Source organism: Glandiceps talaboti, chromosome 2, assembly GCF_964340395.1.
Source record: "Glandiceps talaboti chromosome 2, keGlaTala1.1, whole genome shotgun sequence".
Taxonomy (NCBI): domain Eukaryota; kingdom Metazoa; phylum Hemichordata; class Enteropneusta; family Spengelidae; genus Glandiceps; species Glandiceps talaboti.
In genome coordinates, this window is record NC_135550.1 from 8,519,031 (window position 1) to 8,537,868 (window position 18,838).

An 18,838-nucleotide genomic window follows, 5' to 3' on the forward strand; every position below is an offset into this window, starting at 1 on the left:
TGAAATTTTATAGTCTGTTGAGCAAAAATGTAGTGCTACAGAATTAAGAACTGATCAAGGCCAGGAATCATTAGTAGAAGTCACCATTTGATCATTGAGATTATCACAATTTTTCACACAGGGCTGCAAACTGTAGCACACATCTTGATTGGCACAGCAGAGTATGAAGTTACTGAAGACGATAAAACCACCGACAGGCCAGCCTTAACCATGTTACTCAAGTTCAAGGTTGACTTGAACCAGAGAGACAAGAAAGGAGACACTCCCTTACTGATGGCAATACGAAAACAACTGAAATCAGCAGCAGAAATATTGGTAAATAAACACAAACATAAAGAACTGTTGATTTTGATATGGATATAGCTATAAGTATGTGTACAGTCTTTAAAAATCAAAAATTCACTAACAAAACGTTTGAGTAAAATATTGGTTTAGAATTGTGATGGAAATTTTGAAAAGGGAAAAGAAGCAAATTATTACCCTGGTAATTGAGCCTTTGGTTTTCTAAGATAGACACAAACTAAAACTATTGTGCAACATGTTGATACAACAGTGATAAGCTATTGAATGGAGGTTGGTTTGATTATAGTCTCAGTAGGGAGGCAGTGCAGAGTTTCATTAACTGGCAGGGTACTGTTTTGAAACTTCCAATGTTTACATTATGTTGGTCACAGGGCGATTAGAATGTACTGTTTTACCACTTCCAATGTTTACACTATCACAAAGGAACTGCTATTACCCAGTTGTGTAATCTACCAGATTGAAGAACAATAGATTTAGTTTGTGTCTATCTTAGTTAACTGAATTCTGGATTACCAGTCATATACAGATTGTAATATGCAGTGACTTAATCACTTTGGTTTCACTTTATCATGTTTTTCTGTAGGGTGTTTTATGATTTTCTTAACTATTTTCTGATTGGAAATACTATTTTGTGTTGTTATTTACCTGTGTTATTTTACTGTTTTTTGCCTTTTATTTTTCACATTAAATTAATGTTATGTACATATTTATGTAATTTATTCATCTATGTTATTGTTCAGTTCTGCCATTGTGATTTAGCTCTGATGTATCGGTTGTTGTTCTTTTTGTTCTCTTCGTTATGTTGCTGTTTACTGAAATGTTGTTTACATCTTGCAGGTATCAGCAGGAGCAGATATAAGTCTTGCATCAGAAGATGAAAAGGATGATGGGAAGGCATCACCACTTGTTTTGGCAGCAAGGTAGGCAGTCAGAATTCTAGCCAGTTTGTCAACAGTCCTCGATTGGCCCTCCTTGGTGTAGTACAGTGTAGTGGTTGATTATTTCAATATCATGTGTTAGCATTGTTAATTTGAAAACCCTGCTTACAGATTTTACTTACTCGGAATTTTGTCACTTAGATTTACACAATGGGCCTTACACATAAGAATGTCCTGAAAAAAAGTCACCTCTAAAGTCATCCTTTGACCCTCACAGTCACTTTTGGCCCCAGAGTCACCTTTGAACTTTGACCTGTAAAGTCACACTTTGACCTCTAGAGTTATCTTTTTGATCCTTCTAGTTACATTTTGATCCCTAGAATTACTTTTGAACTTTTGACCCTAAAAGTCACCTTTTGACACCTTGAGTCACTTTTTAACCTGATTAGATATTTGCCACATTCTTTCTGTGTGATCTGGTTGATTATTAGGGAAGGACTCCACAGTCTGGTGGGGAGCATTGCCAAGAAGACAGCTGACATCAATGCCACTGATAGTAGGAACAAGAAGACAGCCTTGCATTATGCCTGTACATATACAGCAGGTAAGGAACCTTACCAGAAACTTAGATACTAACACCATCACTTCATGTTATAAGTAGACATTGCAATGTATGATGGCATGAATTTGCCAGCAAATCATGGTTGGGGGGGGGGGGGGGTGACACCATGTCTTTGATCTTAGAAGACTTGTTAAGTTTAAGTTTCACATCAGCAATCAATTCTTATTCTTAAATCTAAAACTTATTTTCATTTATTGATATCAAATGTTAGGAAATGTAACAGAAATGAACATGACAGCAACTTTACAATCCACCCCACAGGTGTTTGACTTCGTAACTTCTGGAATGTAGTCCCATCATCAAATTCGTTACCTTAAAAATTAGCCACAATGTAATAAACTTATAGCCTCTTTCTTGTATCCACTCTTTATCGATAGCATCAACTCAAGATGCCAGTGAGGCTGTCACATCTCTTCTAGCCAATGGGGCTACAGTGAATGCAGTGGATGACAAACAGTGTACACCTTTACACTATGCTGTCAATAGCAACTCTGGAGGCCCAGACTCATCTGTAGAAATTGAGGAAATTCTGCTTGACAAAGGAGCTTCTTCCATGGCAACAGACAAATATGGCCGCCTGCCATTACACTATGCATTCGTGAAAATGGGACAGTAAGTCTTGGATTTTTCGGTCATGATGTTATGTCATTGGATACTTTCTTAACTTTGTGCTTTTAGCTGGATAGTTTAGGAGGTTTCAATTTTATCAGTTGACCTTGACCTAAAAAGTCAAGGTCAACCTTAGGTAAATAATGCTTTGTAGTTTGTTGTATGCTGTTTTTTATTTGGATTCTTGTCAGTACAAAGCTTTCTTTTGAATAGTTTCCCTTGCCTGCAATTGTCAAGATTTTTTCTGGTTTTCAAAGTTGTGTCATTGAGATGTATTCTGTGGCGAACAAAACTACAGCATGAATATTTAGAAATACTATACCATGTACTTATCTATCCTTTCAGACACCTTGACAAATCTCAAGTTGACCCCATAGAAGTGGTTACATTACTAACAAAAGCCATGAATAACCAAGGAGTCAATAAAAAAGACCGATATGGTCAGACGCCATTACATCGAGCAGCATTACGAGGAGCTACTATCTGTGTACTGCATTTTATCTCGCATGAAAAGGAGGTGAGTATCGGTTTATTTGCATTTGAGCGTGAAAGTGAAATACTATGATCTTATTTTGGGTATGTTTTTTGTCTACTATAAACGTGTAGTCATGATGGATGAATGGTTAGAGTGGCTTGCTTGCAATCTGCATGTTGCAGATTTGAGCCCCATCGTTGCTGTTTGTTTCTGAGTGGCTAAAATCCTTGGGCATGATTTGAACCATGACTGTGCCTCAGTCAACCCAGCTGTATAATTGGGGACCTGGTAGGATAGAGGTTGCAATGTGAATGCTTTAATCCTGTGTGCTTATAAAGGCTGCCATGGATTGTATGCTCCCCAGGGAGTTGAGGAAGTACAAAGGGCTGTTGTGCCGCTATAGATCTGAGCCATGGGTAATAATTGGAAAGCACTTTGAGCACCCGGACCGGGTGGGAAAGCACTGTATAGAAACCAACACGACAATTTTTTTGGCAATGATGTGTTTATCAGTTCTTCTTGTTAATGCATTACCTTTTGACTTGAGATGTGTTTATATTGTGTGATTTGTAGATGAAGATAATTCTAGATGAGAAGGACAATGCTGGTAATACTCCACTAGGATTGGCTGTACAAGGAGGACATGACAGGTGAGTACTAGAGTGTTATAGTTGTACAACCTCTCAAGTATTCTCATTGGACTTAACACACTTACTATAGTGTCGCTATCTGTCAAGTATTCTCATTGGACCAGGACAGTTACCATACTTGTACAATGTCTCAAGTATTCTCATTGGACCAGGAGAGTTACCATTGTTTTATTACATCTCAAGTATTCTCATTGGACCAGGACAGTTACCATACTTTTTTTTATGTCTCAAGTATGCCCATTGGACCAGGAGAGTTACCATTGTTTTATTTACTATTTGTTAAGTTCTTATTGGCCCAGAATGGCTACCATCTTGTTCCACCAATAGTTGACCACAACTTTAAAAGTTTGCAGTCTGAATTATTCCTTTCTTGTTCATTTTTATTCCAGCTGTGCCATTCTCCTAATTCAGAAAAATGCCAACACAAATGTCAATATATATTACCCACCAAACAAAACTAAACCAGCGACGGACAGTGATGGCAACGAATTAGAACCGGCTTGGAAATACTGCCCTCATAAGTTACCTGAACCCAAGGCGTATGAAGCAACTCTGTTTAACAAAGTGGTAGAGAACAAATGGCAAGGTGTGATATTTCTATTAATGGAACAACTGGAGTTACACCACATGGAGTATGCAGCTGCAGTCAATGTAAGTACTTTGTAAATGAAATCTAGATCGTACTAACATCAAAATATATACAATCCTTCTGAGGTTTGACACTAAGACATTCAAACCCTTTTTGTACTCATTTACCGCAGATATGTGTGATATTTCTTCAGCCAATTGAAAGAATAGGTGAAAACTTTGCAAGGCCAGATCTTCTTAGATCTGCTTGTCAATTCCACATCGAAACTTTTGCTAAATTTACTTTTGCAAACGATTATGACTTTGAATCTGATTTTGTAGTAATCCCAAACCTCATGCTGAACCCTGACTTTGATAGTGAATCTGAATCTGAATCTGAATATTGAACTGCGACTTTGAATATGAATATGAATATGAATATGAATATGAATATGAATCCTAGATGAAATCATTTTATTTTTCTCTTGTTAAAAATCAGTCATTTGAAAGTATTGGACTGAGTAGTTTATGCTTACCTGCTGTGGTGCAAATGAACTATCGAAGATTATTTGTAGGACGAAAGATGAAACTTGACATGAAATATGTGCATTTTCTAATCATTATGAATTTTGTTGTTGCGATCAATAGAGCGCCATGGAAGCGTATACCTTTCAACTTGTGTCAAGTTTGCTGAGGAAGCAGAAAGTTGACTCCAAGATTCAAGTACTTGTCAAGAAGCAAAGAAATCTTCTACATACCTTGGCACTAACGGGAACCCAAACAGACGATGAAAATATTCAACAACAATGCCAGAAGGTAAAATATGAATTTTATGCTAGGAATAGGGCATTTCAAATATCTAGTTATCTCTAGTATGAAGTTATCATTTGATTGCCACTTTGAAAAAGGATTAAACAGTAGGTGTGAAAAACAGTTTTCTGACAAAGCTATAGAAAAACTTGGTCCAGAACAAAAGAATGATTCTATGTAATCCTCATGGCTTCACGGATGAGATAACACTAATGTGAGAACCTGGGATTGAATTGAATACTTGGCATTTAATAGCATTGCTGAATATAAAGACAGTCTAAAGATATCACTTGTAGTGAGTTCTATCCATTAAAGCCCCGCACTAACAAAAAAGGAAAAGCCTTGACTTCGATGGAGAGAAAGTTTTGACATTATATTGAAAGAGAAATCATGTCAAATGTGTTTCCTGTACTTCATACAAATATTTTGGATAGGACACTTCGTAAAAAATTGTACATGTAGGAACTCGGGTAGATTTGACCTACTTGTCTAGGAACTCCTGTAGATTTTACCTACTTTTTAGGAACTGCTAGATTTGACCTACTTTCTTAGGAACTCCTAGATTTGACCTTCTTTCTATGGAACCCTGGTAGATTTGACCTACTTTCTTAGGAATTCTGGTAGATTTGACACTGGTAGATTTGACCTACTTTCTGAGGCACTCTGGTAGATTTGACCTACTTTCTTAGGCACTTTGGTATGTGTTTGACCTACTTTCTTAGGAATTTTGGTAGATTTGACCTACTTTCTACCATGGAAGATAGTAACTGTGATTTTTATGTATAAACAGATTGGTGAAAATCTTTTGAAGCGAGGGTTGAAATTGACAGTAAAAGACCAGTACGGATGTACACCAGTCCATTATCTATCCTTGATGCAAGATAAGAAACTCTCTAAATCTTTTATAGGTGAGTTATCAGCTGTGTTACTACCAAACCAGTCGCCTAATAGAAACTCAATAGTCTTTTCTGGTTTGGTAGTAAGCTAAATATCATCAAAGTGCTCTTCAGTTTGTGTGTGAATCATGTGATGTCATTTTTGCCAAAATATTTTATAAGGAGTGTAAAAAAGCACTCGTGCAAATACAGGAGTATGCCACATTTGCACTGTTGCGTCTAGGGCTCTGCGATACAATCTTCGACATGTATTGTTACAATCAGTCAAATGATGTCTATCAACTGCTTCCAAATATTGCGACCTATATTGTGCAATCTTTTTGGTTTGCGAGACAAGTTGTAATAAGGTTTTGACTAAGGTGTTAATTTGCCTAAAGTTTGAAATTTTGTTTTCCATATGTGTCTGTGTGTGTGTGTGTGTATGACCTACAGATAAAGCAGCAAGTCAAGTAAAGGAAACTCTAAAGATAGCCGACAACATTGGTAGAGTGCCCATGGTAGCTTTATTTTGGGATTCCCTGTTTGATGATCAAACTGAAGCTGTTGTTAAGTAAGTGTACAGTATTAGTTTATAAGTTCATGGTTTTCATCACTCTGTCTTGCTTAATGTAAGAAACAATGTTCTGTAAATATTTTAGACAAAAAAAAATTGTAAGAAAATAGATATCACGATTTGTTGGTTTTCACCACGGTAGGGTTTTGGTTTCACTGCATATGAGCTTACTAGGTGAAAACATACACAGAGCAATCAGGTGAAATTACTCCATAATGGAGAATTTCGAATCTTAACACAGCTATCTTGTCCAGCCATTAATTGCTTACTTTGGCAGTGTTTTTGTTTAGGGCGGTAAGCAGGTAAAATCTACCTGAGTTCCCCGTCGTTTTACTGGGCTTCCCCACCAAAGTTATGGTATAGTGTTTGGGGAAACTGTGCCTGTTTTACCATATTTTCCCACTGTCTGTTTACCGGGGTTCCCCAACCTTATCAAAAACACTGTTTGGTGTAGCTATATTTCAGCACTGTTGTCATGCAGCACCTCTCACTCACAGTGTATCTTGCTTACTTTATACAGGCATTTCCTTGACAACGGAGCCACTCTTGACTGCAGGGGACCATTTCCACAGATAGATTATACTGAATTCCGGGAGAATGACATTGCAGGTTATGATGCCGAGGAATGGTTTGTATCCAAAGCAGCTGGTCAAACTACCCTGACACCTCTTATCAGTGCTATTGAGAGACAGAATTTGAATGCTGTAAAGTTTATGCTTCAAAATGGTGCCAGTGTTAATTACTGTGACAAGAACCAAATGACGCCATTGATGCATGCTGTCAGAAAGGTAGGCAAAATGTTTAGATGTATATTGTGCATTTCATTGATGTGGTCACGCACATTCAGACATCACTCCACAGTTAGAACCATCCTTTACACAACAACGCTGGGGTTATACTGAAGTGTGTATTTAATCGTATGAAGGAAGGAAAACGCTACTTGAAGTTACATCTCAACATATAAATATAAGGTGTGCACAAACTGTATGTGCAGTTACTAGGAGTTCAGTGTCTTTGTTTGCTGATGCTGTTCAAATATCCAAATATATATATAATAGTCTATTCCGAGTTACAGTAATATATAACAAATATGAAATAATATAAAAGTGTCTAAATCAATCAATCGATCGCGATGAATTTGCTGTAATTTAGTAATTGAATATATAATCAGTTTGATTTGCATACTTTAGGAATTAACATAATTGGCTCATCGCGACAATTGATGCCTCGAAAAAAATTGATTACTTGTACAAATTTTTTATCACATATGTAGAATCACCTGATCCTGTGACTCTATGGAAAAGAACATGTCCAAAGATGTCCAGTAATTTACCATAATTACACCCAGGCATACTTTGATCCTTAGTGCCCATTTATACTCCATGTTCAAACATGCCTTGTTCGCCTCCCCCCTCCTCCATAATATTCAAACATGCCTTGGACCCCCTCCCCCCATGGTATTGAAACCTGTCTTGTCCCCCCCCTCACTATGTTCAAACATGCCTTATCCCTCCCCCTCCCCTGTTTTGTTCAGATATGTCTTGTAATTGCCCGCCTCCCCACCCCATGTGCATAACAAAGGCAACACATTAAACACTTCCAACATGTACTTAGTAATCAATTTGTATCTGTTAACTCCGTACAGAACAACATTGACATGGTTAAATTACTCTGTGATTATGATTATGAAGTACAGGATGCGACTCAAGAACATGGTCACTTACGCTACAACAGAGGTTTGTTCTTTGGAGGGGCACACCGTTCTAGGTCTCATAGGATGAAACAAAGGAGTTTTGGATTCTCAGTACCAAGTAAGTAAAGGAACAGAGGCTTGGTTGTCTCCAGGTCTTTTGTACCAAGTTATTATGCTAGATATCTCATATTAGCACGTTTGCTTCCCAATGGATGGTTTCTCTTTTTTTGGGGAAACATTCCTAGTGAAAGTTGATAAGGGAATATAATGACTGAGTGCACATTTATTTCCATTTTGGAAATCTTTCACCAAAGTGTAAAATTTGAATGTAAACTACAGATACTACTATGGAAACCATGCCAGATGCAAACTAAGGTAGACACAAACTAAAAAACTATTGCTGATATATTACTATGGAAATCAGGCTGTAGGTAAACTAAGATAGACACAAACTAAAACTATTGTTGATATATTACTATGGAAATCAGGCTATAGGCCAACTATGTCCATAGAGGCATCCCTGTACTGCCTATTTGTGCAATCTACCACATAGAATAAAAGAGTTTCAGTTTGTGTCTATCTTGGTTTGCTGATAGCTTGGTTTCCATAGTAGTAGCACTACAGTCACCATGGTGACAAATAACCCAAGTCAAATTAAAATTTGTTGATTTCGAGGTAATTTGAATTTTGTTTAAAAAATTTGTTGTTGTAATCCATGAATTATTTCCTGGTAACGAAGAGTGAGGGGGAGTTTCCTTGAACCAAGTAACAGCAGAAATGTATTATTTAATTTTTGGGGGGCGTATACTCGATTGATTGTTGTAGCAGTTCTCAGTAGTGTAATAGAATATGTCAATCGCACAGCAGGTACATCGGTCTCATTCGAATTTTTGTGTCTTTGCAGACAGAAGTAATGTTGATGATGATGAAGGAGATGATGATGATGATGAAAATGAAGATGAAGATATGGACGACAATGATGAAGACAACGAGGATGAGGAGATGGAAGGTGATGATGACAAAGACAAGAGTGGAGCAAAAGGCAAAGAAAGTAAGAAATAAAAATCCAGTAGCCCGTCCATGGTGTTTGATGTTTGATCGAGTGCTCATCTACTATATATTATCAATGTGAACCCATTATTGTCGTGTAGAAATATGTGATCAAACTAATTGCTTGTGAGATGGACTTCTCTGGTTGTGATAACATTACGTCAAATTATTTTATGTTATTAATTCAGTTCAGTTGTTTACTTTCCCTGTTTGTAGCAGGTTCCATTTATCAATGTTTCGATGTAAGTAGCTGTAAAACATTCTTTGGCACCAGTATATGATTCTTATCAATTTAATTTTTATTTGCTCACTTTTGTCTAAAAATAAAGAAGAGCCGAAGTTTGAGAAGAAAAGTGACATCATTGTGTCTGCAGTGGACGGAGAAGGAAGGGGTGTTGTACATCACCTTATGAAAACCTGTGATTACGGAACATTTGAAAATGTAGACCTGTTGGAGTTATTGGCAGATTTAGGTGCTCCCTTAGAACAAAAGGACAAAAAGGGGAGGACTCCATTGCAACGTGCTGTGGAAAGCCGATCTGTTGTCATGGCAAATGCAATTCAGAGGTTACTAAAAGTGGACAAGAAAGACTGGGTAAGTTGATATACATGCACTACACATTGAAGATTTTTCACCAGTACGTTTTGTTTGTGCCACACTTTGTACAACCCGTAACACCCAAGTAAAGTGATTCCACTGTGTGCCACACTTTGTACAACCCATAACACCCAAGTAAGGTGATTCCACTGTGTGCCAAATTTTGTACAGCCATAACTCCCAAGTAAAGAATTTCACTGTGTGCCACACTTTGTACAACCCATAATACCCAAGTAAAGTAATGCCGCTGTGTACCACACTTTGTACAACCCATAACACTTCCAGTGTGTGCCACACCTTGTACAACCCATAGCACCCGAGTAAAAGGATTCCACTGTGTACCACACATTGTACAACCCATAAGTTCATAACACCCAAGTGCAGTGAGATCTAGATAATGATTTAAGACAGCTTCTATCATAGAATTTGAAGTCTTCATTGTTCCTTTCAGGTGAAAATAACCCTTGAGCAAGAGGCGTGGACAGACAATTTGACATGGAGTAGTGAAAAACCAGATTTTGAGTCGGATGCTAAAACTATGATGAAACAAATCATAGAGGACAAAGAACCAGTGGATAACAATGCTGAGAAAAAAGTAGTGCCTGACAAAAAAGAACAAGAACAGATAACAGATATCACTGATAAAGAAAAAGTGATAGAAGCCTCAGATAAAGAGAAAGTGACAGATGTTACTGGTAAAGAGAAAGTTAAAGATGTGACAGATAAAGAAAATGTGACAGACACCACAGAAAAAGACAAAATTACAGATGGTGCAGAGAAAGACAAAATTAAAGATGTCACGGATAAAGACAAGGTTGCAGATGTGACAGAGAAAGATAAAATTCCAGACGTCACGGAAATTGACAAAGGAACAGGGGAAGAGAAGATGGATACATCTGAAGAAAAAGAGAAGAGGACAGAGGCTGATGGAGGAGGAGGAGGAGGAGACAAAGAAGTGACGACGAAGAAGATAAAAAAGAAGAAGAAAGAGGATTTTTATGCAGAAGTTGATCCATTTTCGGAGTTAAAAGAAGGAGGGTTAGTGAATGTTTTTACGTCTCTCAAAATGTTGCTGTGGGAAATTTTGAATATTTCAAATTCTAGAATATGTTTTGATTACAAATTGCAACATGTGAGGGAAACTTTTCTCAGAAAAAATTAGTCCTGAAAAAATACAACCTTTGCACCAGTTGCTGATCAGAACATTTTATCAGTGGTGGACTATTAAAACTGACTTTGAAGGTGCCGGAAAGTCTACTCCTTATCACAATATCAAACTGTCATACATGAATACAAAAACAATAGCGGGTGCCTCAGATGTAGATGCATGCGATGGTTATATCAGTTTGTTTATGTCTGTGACAGTTAGATATATTGTATATGGCAATGTGACTAACTTTTACAGATATAAACAAACTGATAAGAACATGGTGTGAACCTACATCAGAGACATCCAATGTTATAATGTATGTCTGCTTGATATTGTGATAAGGAGACAACTTTTCAGCACTTGCAAAGCCAGGTTTAATTGTCTACTACTGATAAAATGAAGTTCTGATCAACAGCATTTCTAGACAATTGATGTATGTAAGGGTTGTAAATGATTCTATGTACTCCCTATGGTTCCACTGATAAGATAACACTAATGTTATCTTGGGATTGAATCATGGGCCTTTATGATAAATAAGAGGTGGACCTTGCCTGGTCATATGTAGAAAGTAACAAGAATGGCTAACAGTGTTTGTTTTATTATGCTGGGAAACAACGACATGATTTCATTGTCAATATGGTGACTTCTCAAGTATTCATGAATGAATTAGTTTCAAAGATCGACAGTTTGTGGTAGACTTTGAGTGAGTGACAACACAGAAGTGATCAACTCAGTTTAAGTTAAATACAATCTGTTTATGTTTTGTTTACAGGGAAGTATACCTTGATGAGGACCAAAACATTGCATATGATGTATTGTTGACCAAAGTTGATGTCAGTTATGGTAAATGGGGAATGAATAACTTCTACAAAATGCAGGTGATTATTCTTAATAATTCAGTTTTGTTGGATTCTAAACTGGATATGAATTTTTTCTTAACTTGCAGATACCTAGCCTAGACACTTGCCTTACTGTCTCAAGAAGTTCTCCACACCAAGCCAAGACAGAAACACTTAGAAGCTCAGGAATGTGCTTTGATTAGGAAGGTGGCCAATTACAAGTGCCGTAATCAATATGAGATCCACGTAGATTTTAGCAGAGCGGCTGTATTGGTAGTAATTTCAAATTGAAAACACATTCATGGTGCTAAATGCATCAGCCCCAGCTTGGTAAGGAGAACTTCTTGAGATAGTAACACCAAGATGAGGTATCTGGGACTGGTGTGGAGAGCTTCTTGAGATAGTAACCAGTGTGCCCTCTAATGATAGCCAAATTTTGTTTTGCGAGTCGAAATGAGAAAAACTGGCAGTTCTTGTGAGTCAACACATAGTAAGAGATAGGAGAACACCAAATTTTGGTGCACCACTAGAAATTGTGTGTGTCAGTGGTGCGTCAAATTGGCTTAGAGGACACACTGGACTGGTAACACCAACACAAGTCTCTGGGCTTGGTTTAGAGAGCTTCTTGAGGTACATGTAGTAATACCAAGAGAAGTTTCTAGGCTAGCAGACAATGAATGTTATTGTGTACTGTTGTTTAAGATTGGGTGATAGCCGTCTAAGAAGTTGCCAACCTGTTATGAATCTTTTCATTCCTAGGTAATTTATCAGAAGGGCAAGGACATGTACGTTCTCTTTACGCGTTGGGGTCGCATCGGTGATGAAGGTCAGTATCAACGGACGCCCTTCCAGAATGCAGCCGAAGCTGTGAAAGAGTTCTGTAAAGTGTTCAAAGCCAAGACAGGGAATCTATGGTCCCACATCAAAGAGTGAGTAACATGAAGTAGTAAATATTCTATGGTGAACATTGAATCAAGGCAGTTTTAGATTACATTCAGTCAAAATGATAGATCATGGCGTTGACAATATTCAATCTATACTTGTATTATTGATAACTTGGACGATTGTTTTATGTTATCAATTGTTAGCATATTGATTGTCTAACTGAGGCTTGGTATATCATGTACAAAGAACTGTTCACAATGAAAGATGTACATTTCATGTTCATCTTACATAGCCAGTTAAGAACCAGGGCAAATACCACACAGCACACACCTATATGTACCATATATGTACTTGTATATACACATGCACATATGCACACACATAGTGAGAGCACACAAACACATGCACACATATGCTGACACACACATGCACACATGCAGACACACACACACACACACACACACACACACACACAGAGCATACATTTGTGCACATTCTCACAAACACTACAGAAGACATCCTAAAGACTTGGGTACAAATCTATGTATTTTCAGTGCTTACTAACATTGGGTTACATTTTACAGCTTCACCAAACAGCCAAAGAAGTATGGATTAATCAGAGCAGAGCAAAGAAGACTTAGGAAAACACAACTATCAGAAATAGACTTCAACCTCCAGTCAGATGTCACTTCAAACCTGCCAAAACCTATCAAAAAAATATTCGATCAACTGGTGAGTATACATATGGCTGGTGACCTTTGACCCCAACATTAGATTGAATGTTGAATTTGTATGTAAAATAGCAATGATTCTGGTATTTTATATAGATGTAGAAAAAAAATGGGTATACCATCTGATCATTTCATTCAGAAGTTATTACACAGTTACCTATATAACTTGAGAAAATACACTATTACAAACTTGCAATTCTATTCTTTCTCTGTCTTTGTTATAAAAGGTGCACAAACTTAGTTTATAGTGTACATTCTTTTGGGATTATTTTGCTGCATGTTAGAACATACCATACCTGTACCCGTACCTGTAGTATTTGAGTGACATACAATCCACACAAAAAACAACGGTGTGTTTGCTTTGCTCGTGGTAAGTGGGGATGAGACAGGTTCCATGCAAGGACATGCAGTGTTGGTAGCTTACTGAAGTATAAACATCACAGGAGCCAGGATCCCATAACTCTGTTTAGTGATAGAATGCTACATGGTATAACAATCCAGTATGCAACTGTTATATTATAATGTACACAGATATAAACAAACTGATAAAAGTGTCACTTGAACCTACATCAGAGGAGAACCCCCTGTTGTTCCCGTATGGGTTGAATTGTTGTTTTTACCTGTTTTTTGTCATTGCGTGAAATCTTTCCTAAGCTCACTTCATTCAATGAAACACACTGGTGTTTTTTGGGGTTTTTTTTGCGGGTTGTACATACCAGTTAGCATACTAAGTCTTATGGTTACTATGATTGATGGGTGAAAATAATATGTGAATGCTAACTTGGAATGTGTTGTTTTATTTTGGTAGACTGATGTGTCAATGTTGAAAGCTGCCTTTGCTAAGACAGAGATTGATTCACAGTTCATGCCGTTTGGTAGACTACCAAAAGATGTGTTAGAACAAGCTAGAGAGGTACTCAACAAAATCAGGTAAGTCATGTTTATGGGGTAGTCATAACCCTAATTTTTCCTATCCACAGTGAGGGGGATGGGTGGAGGGGGGATGGGGCACATTACTTAACATCGTTATACCAACCCTAAGGAGATATAGGGCCAAATATATCATAGCATGTTTACCAATCATAGCAACAAATATTATATTTGCAAGAAATGTAATGTTAACTGAAAAGAGAATTTGGCTGTTTTTCGTGGAACTAATTTTCACCTAATAGGAAGGTATGCATGGTATCTATGAATAAAAAGTATTGTCATGGGATTTATTTTAGCAGAAAACCAAGTATCGTTGTGAACAGTGCCCTCTAGTGGCAGCTTGATGTAACTTGTTACTGCACTATAGTTCATTTCCTTAGAAGAATCTTGCATCACGTATACTTTGATTTGAGATATAAGAAAGGTAATAAGACAAACTCACTAAAGAGAGCTACTTTTAGAGAGATCATTTGCCATCAGATTTGATTTTGGTCTTTGACATTGTCATGTTGTAAGTACCTAGGGACCATTGCAAATGTTGTAATGAGTTTGTGCAGCTGTGTTGGCCAAGAGAAGAGGTTAGATGATGTTCATGTGATTTTTTTGTTACAGAGTGTTGGTGGATGAGAGTGAAAAACAACAAAAAGAAGGCCTACCAGATATTCAGAAACATCAAGAAGCCATGGAGAAGGTGAGCTACCGTGACTCTCAACTCTTGACCCTTCATTTTTTGTCTGCCATTTTCTGTCATTTTCACTTGAGATCTACTTTTGAGGAGTGTCTGTGATCCAATTTCCAGCAAAATTTAGCTCACAAAATATAAGGCATACAACATTACAAGAAAAAAAAAAAAAAAAAAAAAAAAAAAAAAATATATATATATATATACACATACATACATACATACATACATATATATGTACATATATACATATAACCATATTAGGTAAATCCAAGGTGACACAACATAATAGTAATAGGTGTGGTTTGGATTGTGCAAGTAGGCCTTTCAAATGTTCCATGAAATCTACAAACTATATATCATAGTTTCAGTGGCTGATTTGAGTTGTGAATATTTTGAACTGCTAATGTTCATGTTGTCTTTCTGTTGTAGGTAGCTGATTTGAGTAGCGAATATTTTCAACTCATCCCATCAGCAGGTTATGTGTTTGAGAATATGGAGCCACTGAATGAAGCTGATGACCTCAAGAAGGAGGTCAGCAAGTTAAACAATCTGTTAGACTTGGAAGTTGCTAGTCAAACACTACTAGGAGCTCAATTGAGGAAAAAAGGTAAAAATTTGTATTGGATTTATGTTTTATCTACAAGCTGTGAATGTCAAATCGTAGTGATTATTGAGTGGGAGTAAATAAAGTAATTGAAGTGTTTGTATTGTAGGGAAATAGAAATGTGTATGTGGGTGTATGGATGTCTGTGTCTGTCTGTCTGTCTGTCTGTCTCTGTCTGTCTGTCTGTCTCTGTCTGTCTCTGTCTGTCTGTTTGTTTGTCTGTCATCTGTCTGTCTGTCTGTCTGTCTGTCTGTCTGTCTGTCTGTCTGTCTGTCTGTCTGTCTGTCTGTCCAGATATAGCTGCTTACATCTGTCTGTGTGTACTTCACTGTGCGAACTTTTTGTGTCAGCCTGAACTGCTCGTATCTGTTTTTGGAGGTCTTACTCATTCATGCTGGCAGATTTGTTCAAAAAACACTTTTAAGACAAATGTAAAGGTGCTATTTATCAACAAAATATTCTGTCCTTATTGCTATGGAGCAAGAATTGATTTAAGTAACTCTCACAGAATGATGAAGTTAGATAAACTGTTTTTGACTCAGACTTTTTCCATTCTGTTGCCTAGAAATCCACCCCTGTGATTACGTATACAGAGCAATAGGGTGTCAGATGAAACTACTGGACAAGGACTCAGCTGTAGTTCACAGTATATTGAAATATATACAGGGTACAAGTATGTATTCTTTTACTACTTATTTCTACTTTTGAGTACATTTGTAGATTAGTTTGTTGGTGTGTCAGTGAAAGAAGGCATGTACAAATTACAAGTCTTCATCAGTTACTGCACAGTAACTACAGTAGCTTTCCCTAATTCATCGCTAGGTGTCGTCCTTCCATAGTACTATAAAAGCCTGAAAAGGCTACCTTACGTCATTACCTTTCTTCACGCTGTAACGGTAACATCTCAGACAGTGTTACCGGTCGTTCCTTCCTCATTTACTATGTCAGGGAAAGGCAAGTCGAAAAAAGGCAAGAAGTCTTGTAAGTCGTCCGTATCTGTTACTCAGCCGAACGTAAGACGGGACTCAACGCCAGTGGCTTTTGCTATAAACCCTGATGAAGACAATAATACCGTTACCAACAGTATCGTCTCCGAGGTTTCAGAAACCGAAGAAGTTTTACCTACAGCTATTGAAGACTTTCCTTCGACTAGTTCTGCTCCAGATTCAATTCTTCAAATAGCGACGCAAGTCGCTCAACTTCTAGCCCAGCAGCGGTCGGATAGCGCACCGGGCGGACCACGTACACGTAGTGACCAAGACCAGGTCGACGGTATTAGCATAACACATGCTTCCACATGCGGGCCGCCATCTTGTAGTTGTACGCCCACTCAACAGGCAGGGTTACCGAGTTTGAGTATTGGTAGGAAACACAAAACTTCGAGGGTAAGTGCACCAATTCCTACAAAGCAGAGACGTATTGTACAAACCGAGTATGTTAATTCCGGGTCCGAAGTGAGTGATTCTGACAGGTCTGGTAATTCTGAAGTTGCGTCTTCTCTGCCTATAACAGTTTCATCCTGGAACGAGCCTATATTTGACGAATCCACGTCTGCGTATGCTCAAGTTCCTGACTATCACGCTGCTGTTCCGGGTTGGAACATGGACGCCTCCACGGCCGAATGGTTCTCTAGAAGAGCAGACCGTCCCTTATCGTATTCTGTAGTTCAACAGTTAAAAGAGAAGTACACGGTACCAGACCAATTCGAGCCATACTTCAAGGCACAGGAATTGCCGTCTTCCGTACAGAATCTAATCAAATCTAGCAAGTCAAGCTATCGTAACCATGACCGTCCGTATTACAAGGTTCATCAGAACTTTAACTTGTCTATTCGCCCAGTTCTTCAAGCCCTGGAAACCATTATTTCTCCAGAATTTGACCCGGTACAGCACGTACCAACAATTAGAGAGGCACTTGGAGATGCTATCCATCTTATGACTACTGCGAGCTACGCGCTAGCTGAGGTTCGTCAGGCAAGATTGAAGCCATTCTTTCGTAGTGAATACAAAGATTTATTACAAGATGCCAAGCCGACATCACAGGGATTTTTTGGTGGAAACTTGGTAAAGGCCATAAACGACTCCAAGAAGTCAGTCAATGCTTTTCGTATCGTTTCCAGAAATGACAACAGGTCAGTCAAACAAACCGGAAACCAGTCTGGATATTACAAGGGTGGAAAAAACTATCAACGAAACACCAACTACAACCAAGACAATAAGAAGAAGTACCAAAAGGGCTCAGGCAGACCACAAGGAAAGGGTAATTACACCTCTTCCAACCAGAATAAGCAGTGAACTTGTAAAGTCATCAATACCAGTTGCAGGCAGACTCCAGTATTTCCTAAATACTTGGAAAACAATTACACAAAACACTTGGATTTCAAAGGTCATTCAAGGTTACAAACTTCAGTTAACATCAACTCCAGTTCAGTCAATCCAGCCAATTACCAACCCAACATCCAGCAAGCAGTATCAAATCATTCAGACAGAAATAGAAAATTTACTTCACAAGCAGGCCATAGTTCCAGTCAAACATCAACCAGGTCAGTTTGTTTCCAGAATTTTCACTGTTCCAAAACCATCAGGGGATTACAGGGTAATCATAGACCTCAAAGAACTGAACAGACACATCAAAAAGATATCTTTCAAAATGGAGAGCCATCCTGTCATAGAACAGTTGTTAAGCCAGGGTTATTTCATGACGTCAATAGATCTCACAGATGCATACTTCATGATTCCCATTCATGCAGATCATCAAAAATATCTTTGTTTCCAGTGGATAGACCAGCGCTACCAATACACTTGCCTACCATTCGGGCTCACTTCAGCACCAAGGCTATTCACAAAGGTTATGAAAATCCCACTTGCTCATGCTCGTTCACGAGGAATCCTTTGCAGCAGTTTCATAGACGATATAATCAATGTAGCAGAAACCAGAGAACTGTGTCAGAGAAACAACAACTACCTTCTAGGTCTCTTCCAACGACTCGGGTTCATACCCAACTTGAAAAAATCACATCTAATCCCAACACAGGTACTCACCCATCTAGGTCGTACCTACAACACAGAGCTGATGACAGTCTTATTACCTCAGGACAAGCTACAAACCATTATCGGATTTGCAACCCACCTCTTAAACAGACAGTCAGTCTCTTTGCGTCAATTAGCAAGAATGTTGGGATTAATAGAAAACGCAAGGGGTTCCATGGCCATTGCTGCATGCCATTTTCGAAGTCTACAACGTCAGTTAGTTCACAAGGTTTTTCCAGAAGTCTCTTGGGAAATCCCAATACTCCTTTCAAAGGAGTCGA

The 18,838-nt window shown here is 38.1% G+C and overlaps 1 protein-coding gene across 1 annotated transcript in view; it reads left to right on the forward strand.

The window, feature by feature from the left end:
* The window catches only part of LOC144453826 (poly [ADP-ribose] polymerase tankyrase-like), a 79,774-nt gene that overhangs the window by 51,114 nt on the left and 9,822 nt on the right, over nt 1–18,838 (forward strand). The window contains exons 24-45 of the mRNA XM_078145193.1: nt 122–315; nt 1,141–1,223; nt 1,673–1,785; nt 2,181–2,415; nt 2,758–2,929; nt 3,461–3,537; nt 3,927–4,188; nt 4,753–4,920; nt 5,705–5,822; nt 6,243–6,360; nt 6,884–7,151; nt 8,009–8,174; nt 8,961–9,107; nt 9,436–9,701; nt 10,156–10,742; nt 11,627–11,732; nt 12,453–12,622; nt 13,163–13,310; nt 14,118–14,239; nt 14,852–14,930; nt 15,354–15,531; nt 16,094–16,201. Of these exons, the coding sequence (XP_078001319.1) occupies nt 122–315; nt 1,141–1,223; nt 1,673–1,785; nt 2,181–2,415; nt 2,758–2,929; nt 3,461–3,537; nt 3,927–4,188; nt 4,753–4,920; nt 5,705–5,822; nt 6,243–6,360; nt 6,884–7,151; nt 8,009–8,174; nt 8,961–9,107; nt 9,436–9,701; nt 10,156–10,742; nt 11,627–11,732; nt 12,453–12,622; nt 13,163–13,310; nt 14,118–14,239; nt 14,852–14,930; nt 15,354–15,531; nt 16,094–16,201 (3,885 nt within the window). The remainder of the gene's footprint in view (nt 1–121; nt 316–1,140; nt 1,224–1,672; nt 1,786–2,180; nt 2,416–2,757; nt 2,930–3,460; nt 3,538–3,926; nt 4,189–4,752; nt 4,921–5,704; nt 5,823–6,242; nt 6,361–6,883; nt 7,152–8,008; nt 8,175–8,960; nt 9,108–9,435; nt 9,702–10,155; nt 10,743–11,626; nt 11,733–12,452; nt 12,623–13,162; nt 13,311–14,117; nt 14,240–14,851; nt 14,931–15,353; nt 15,532–16,093; nt 16,202–18,838) is intronic.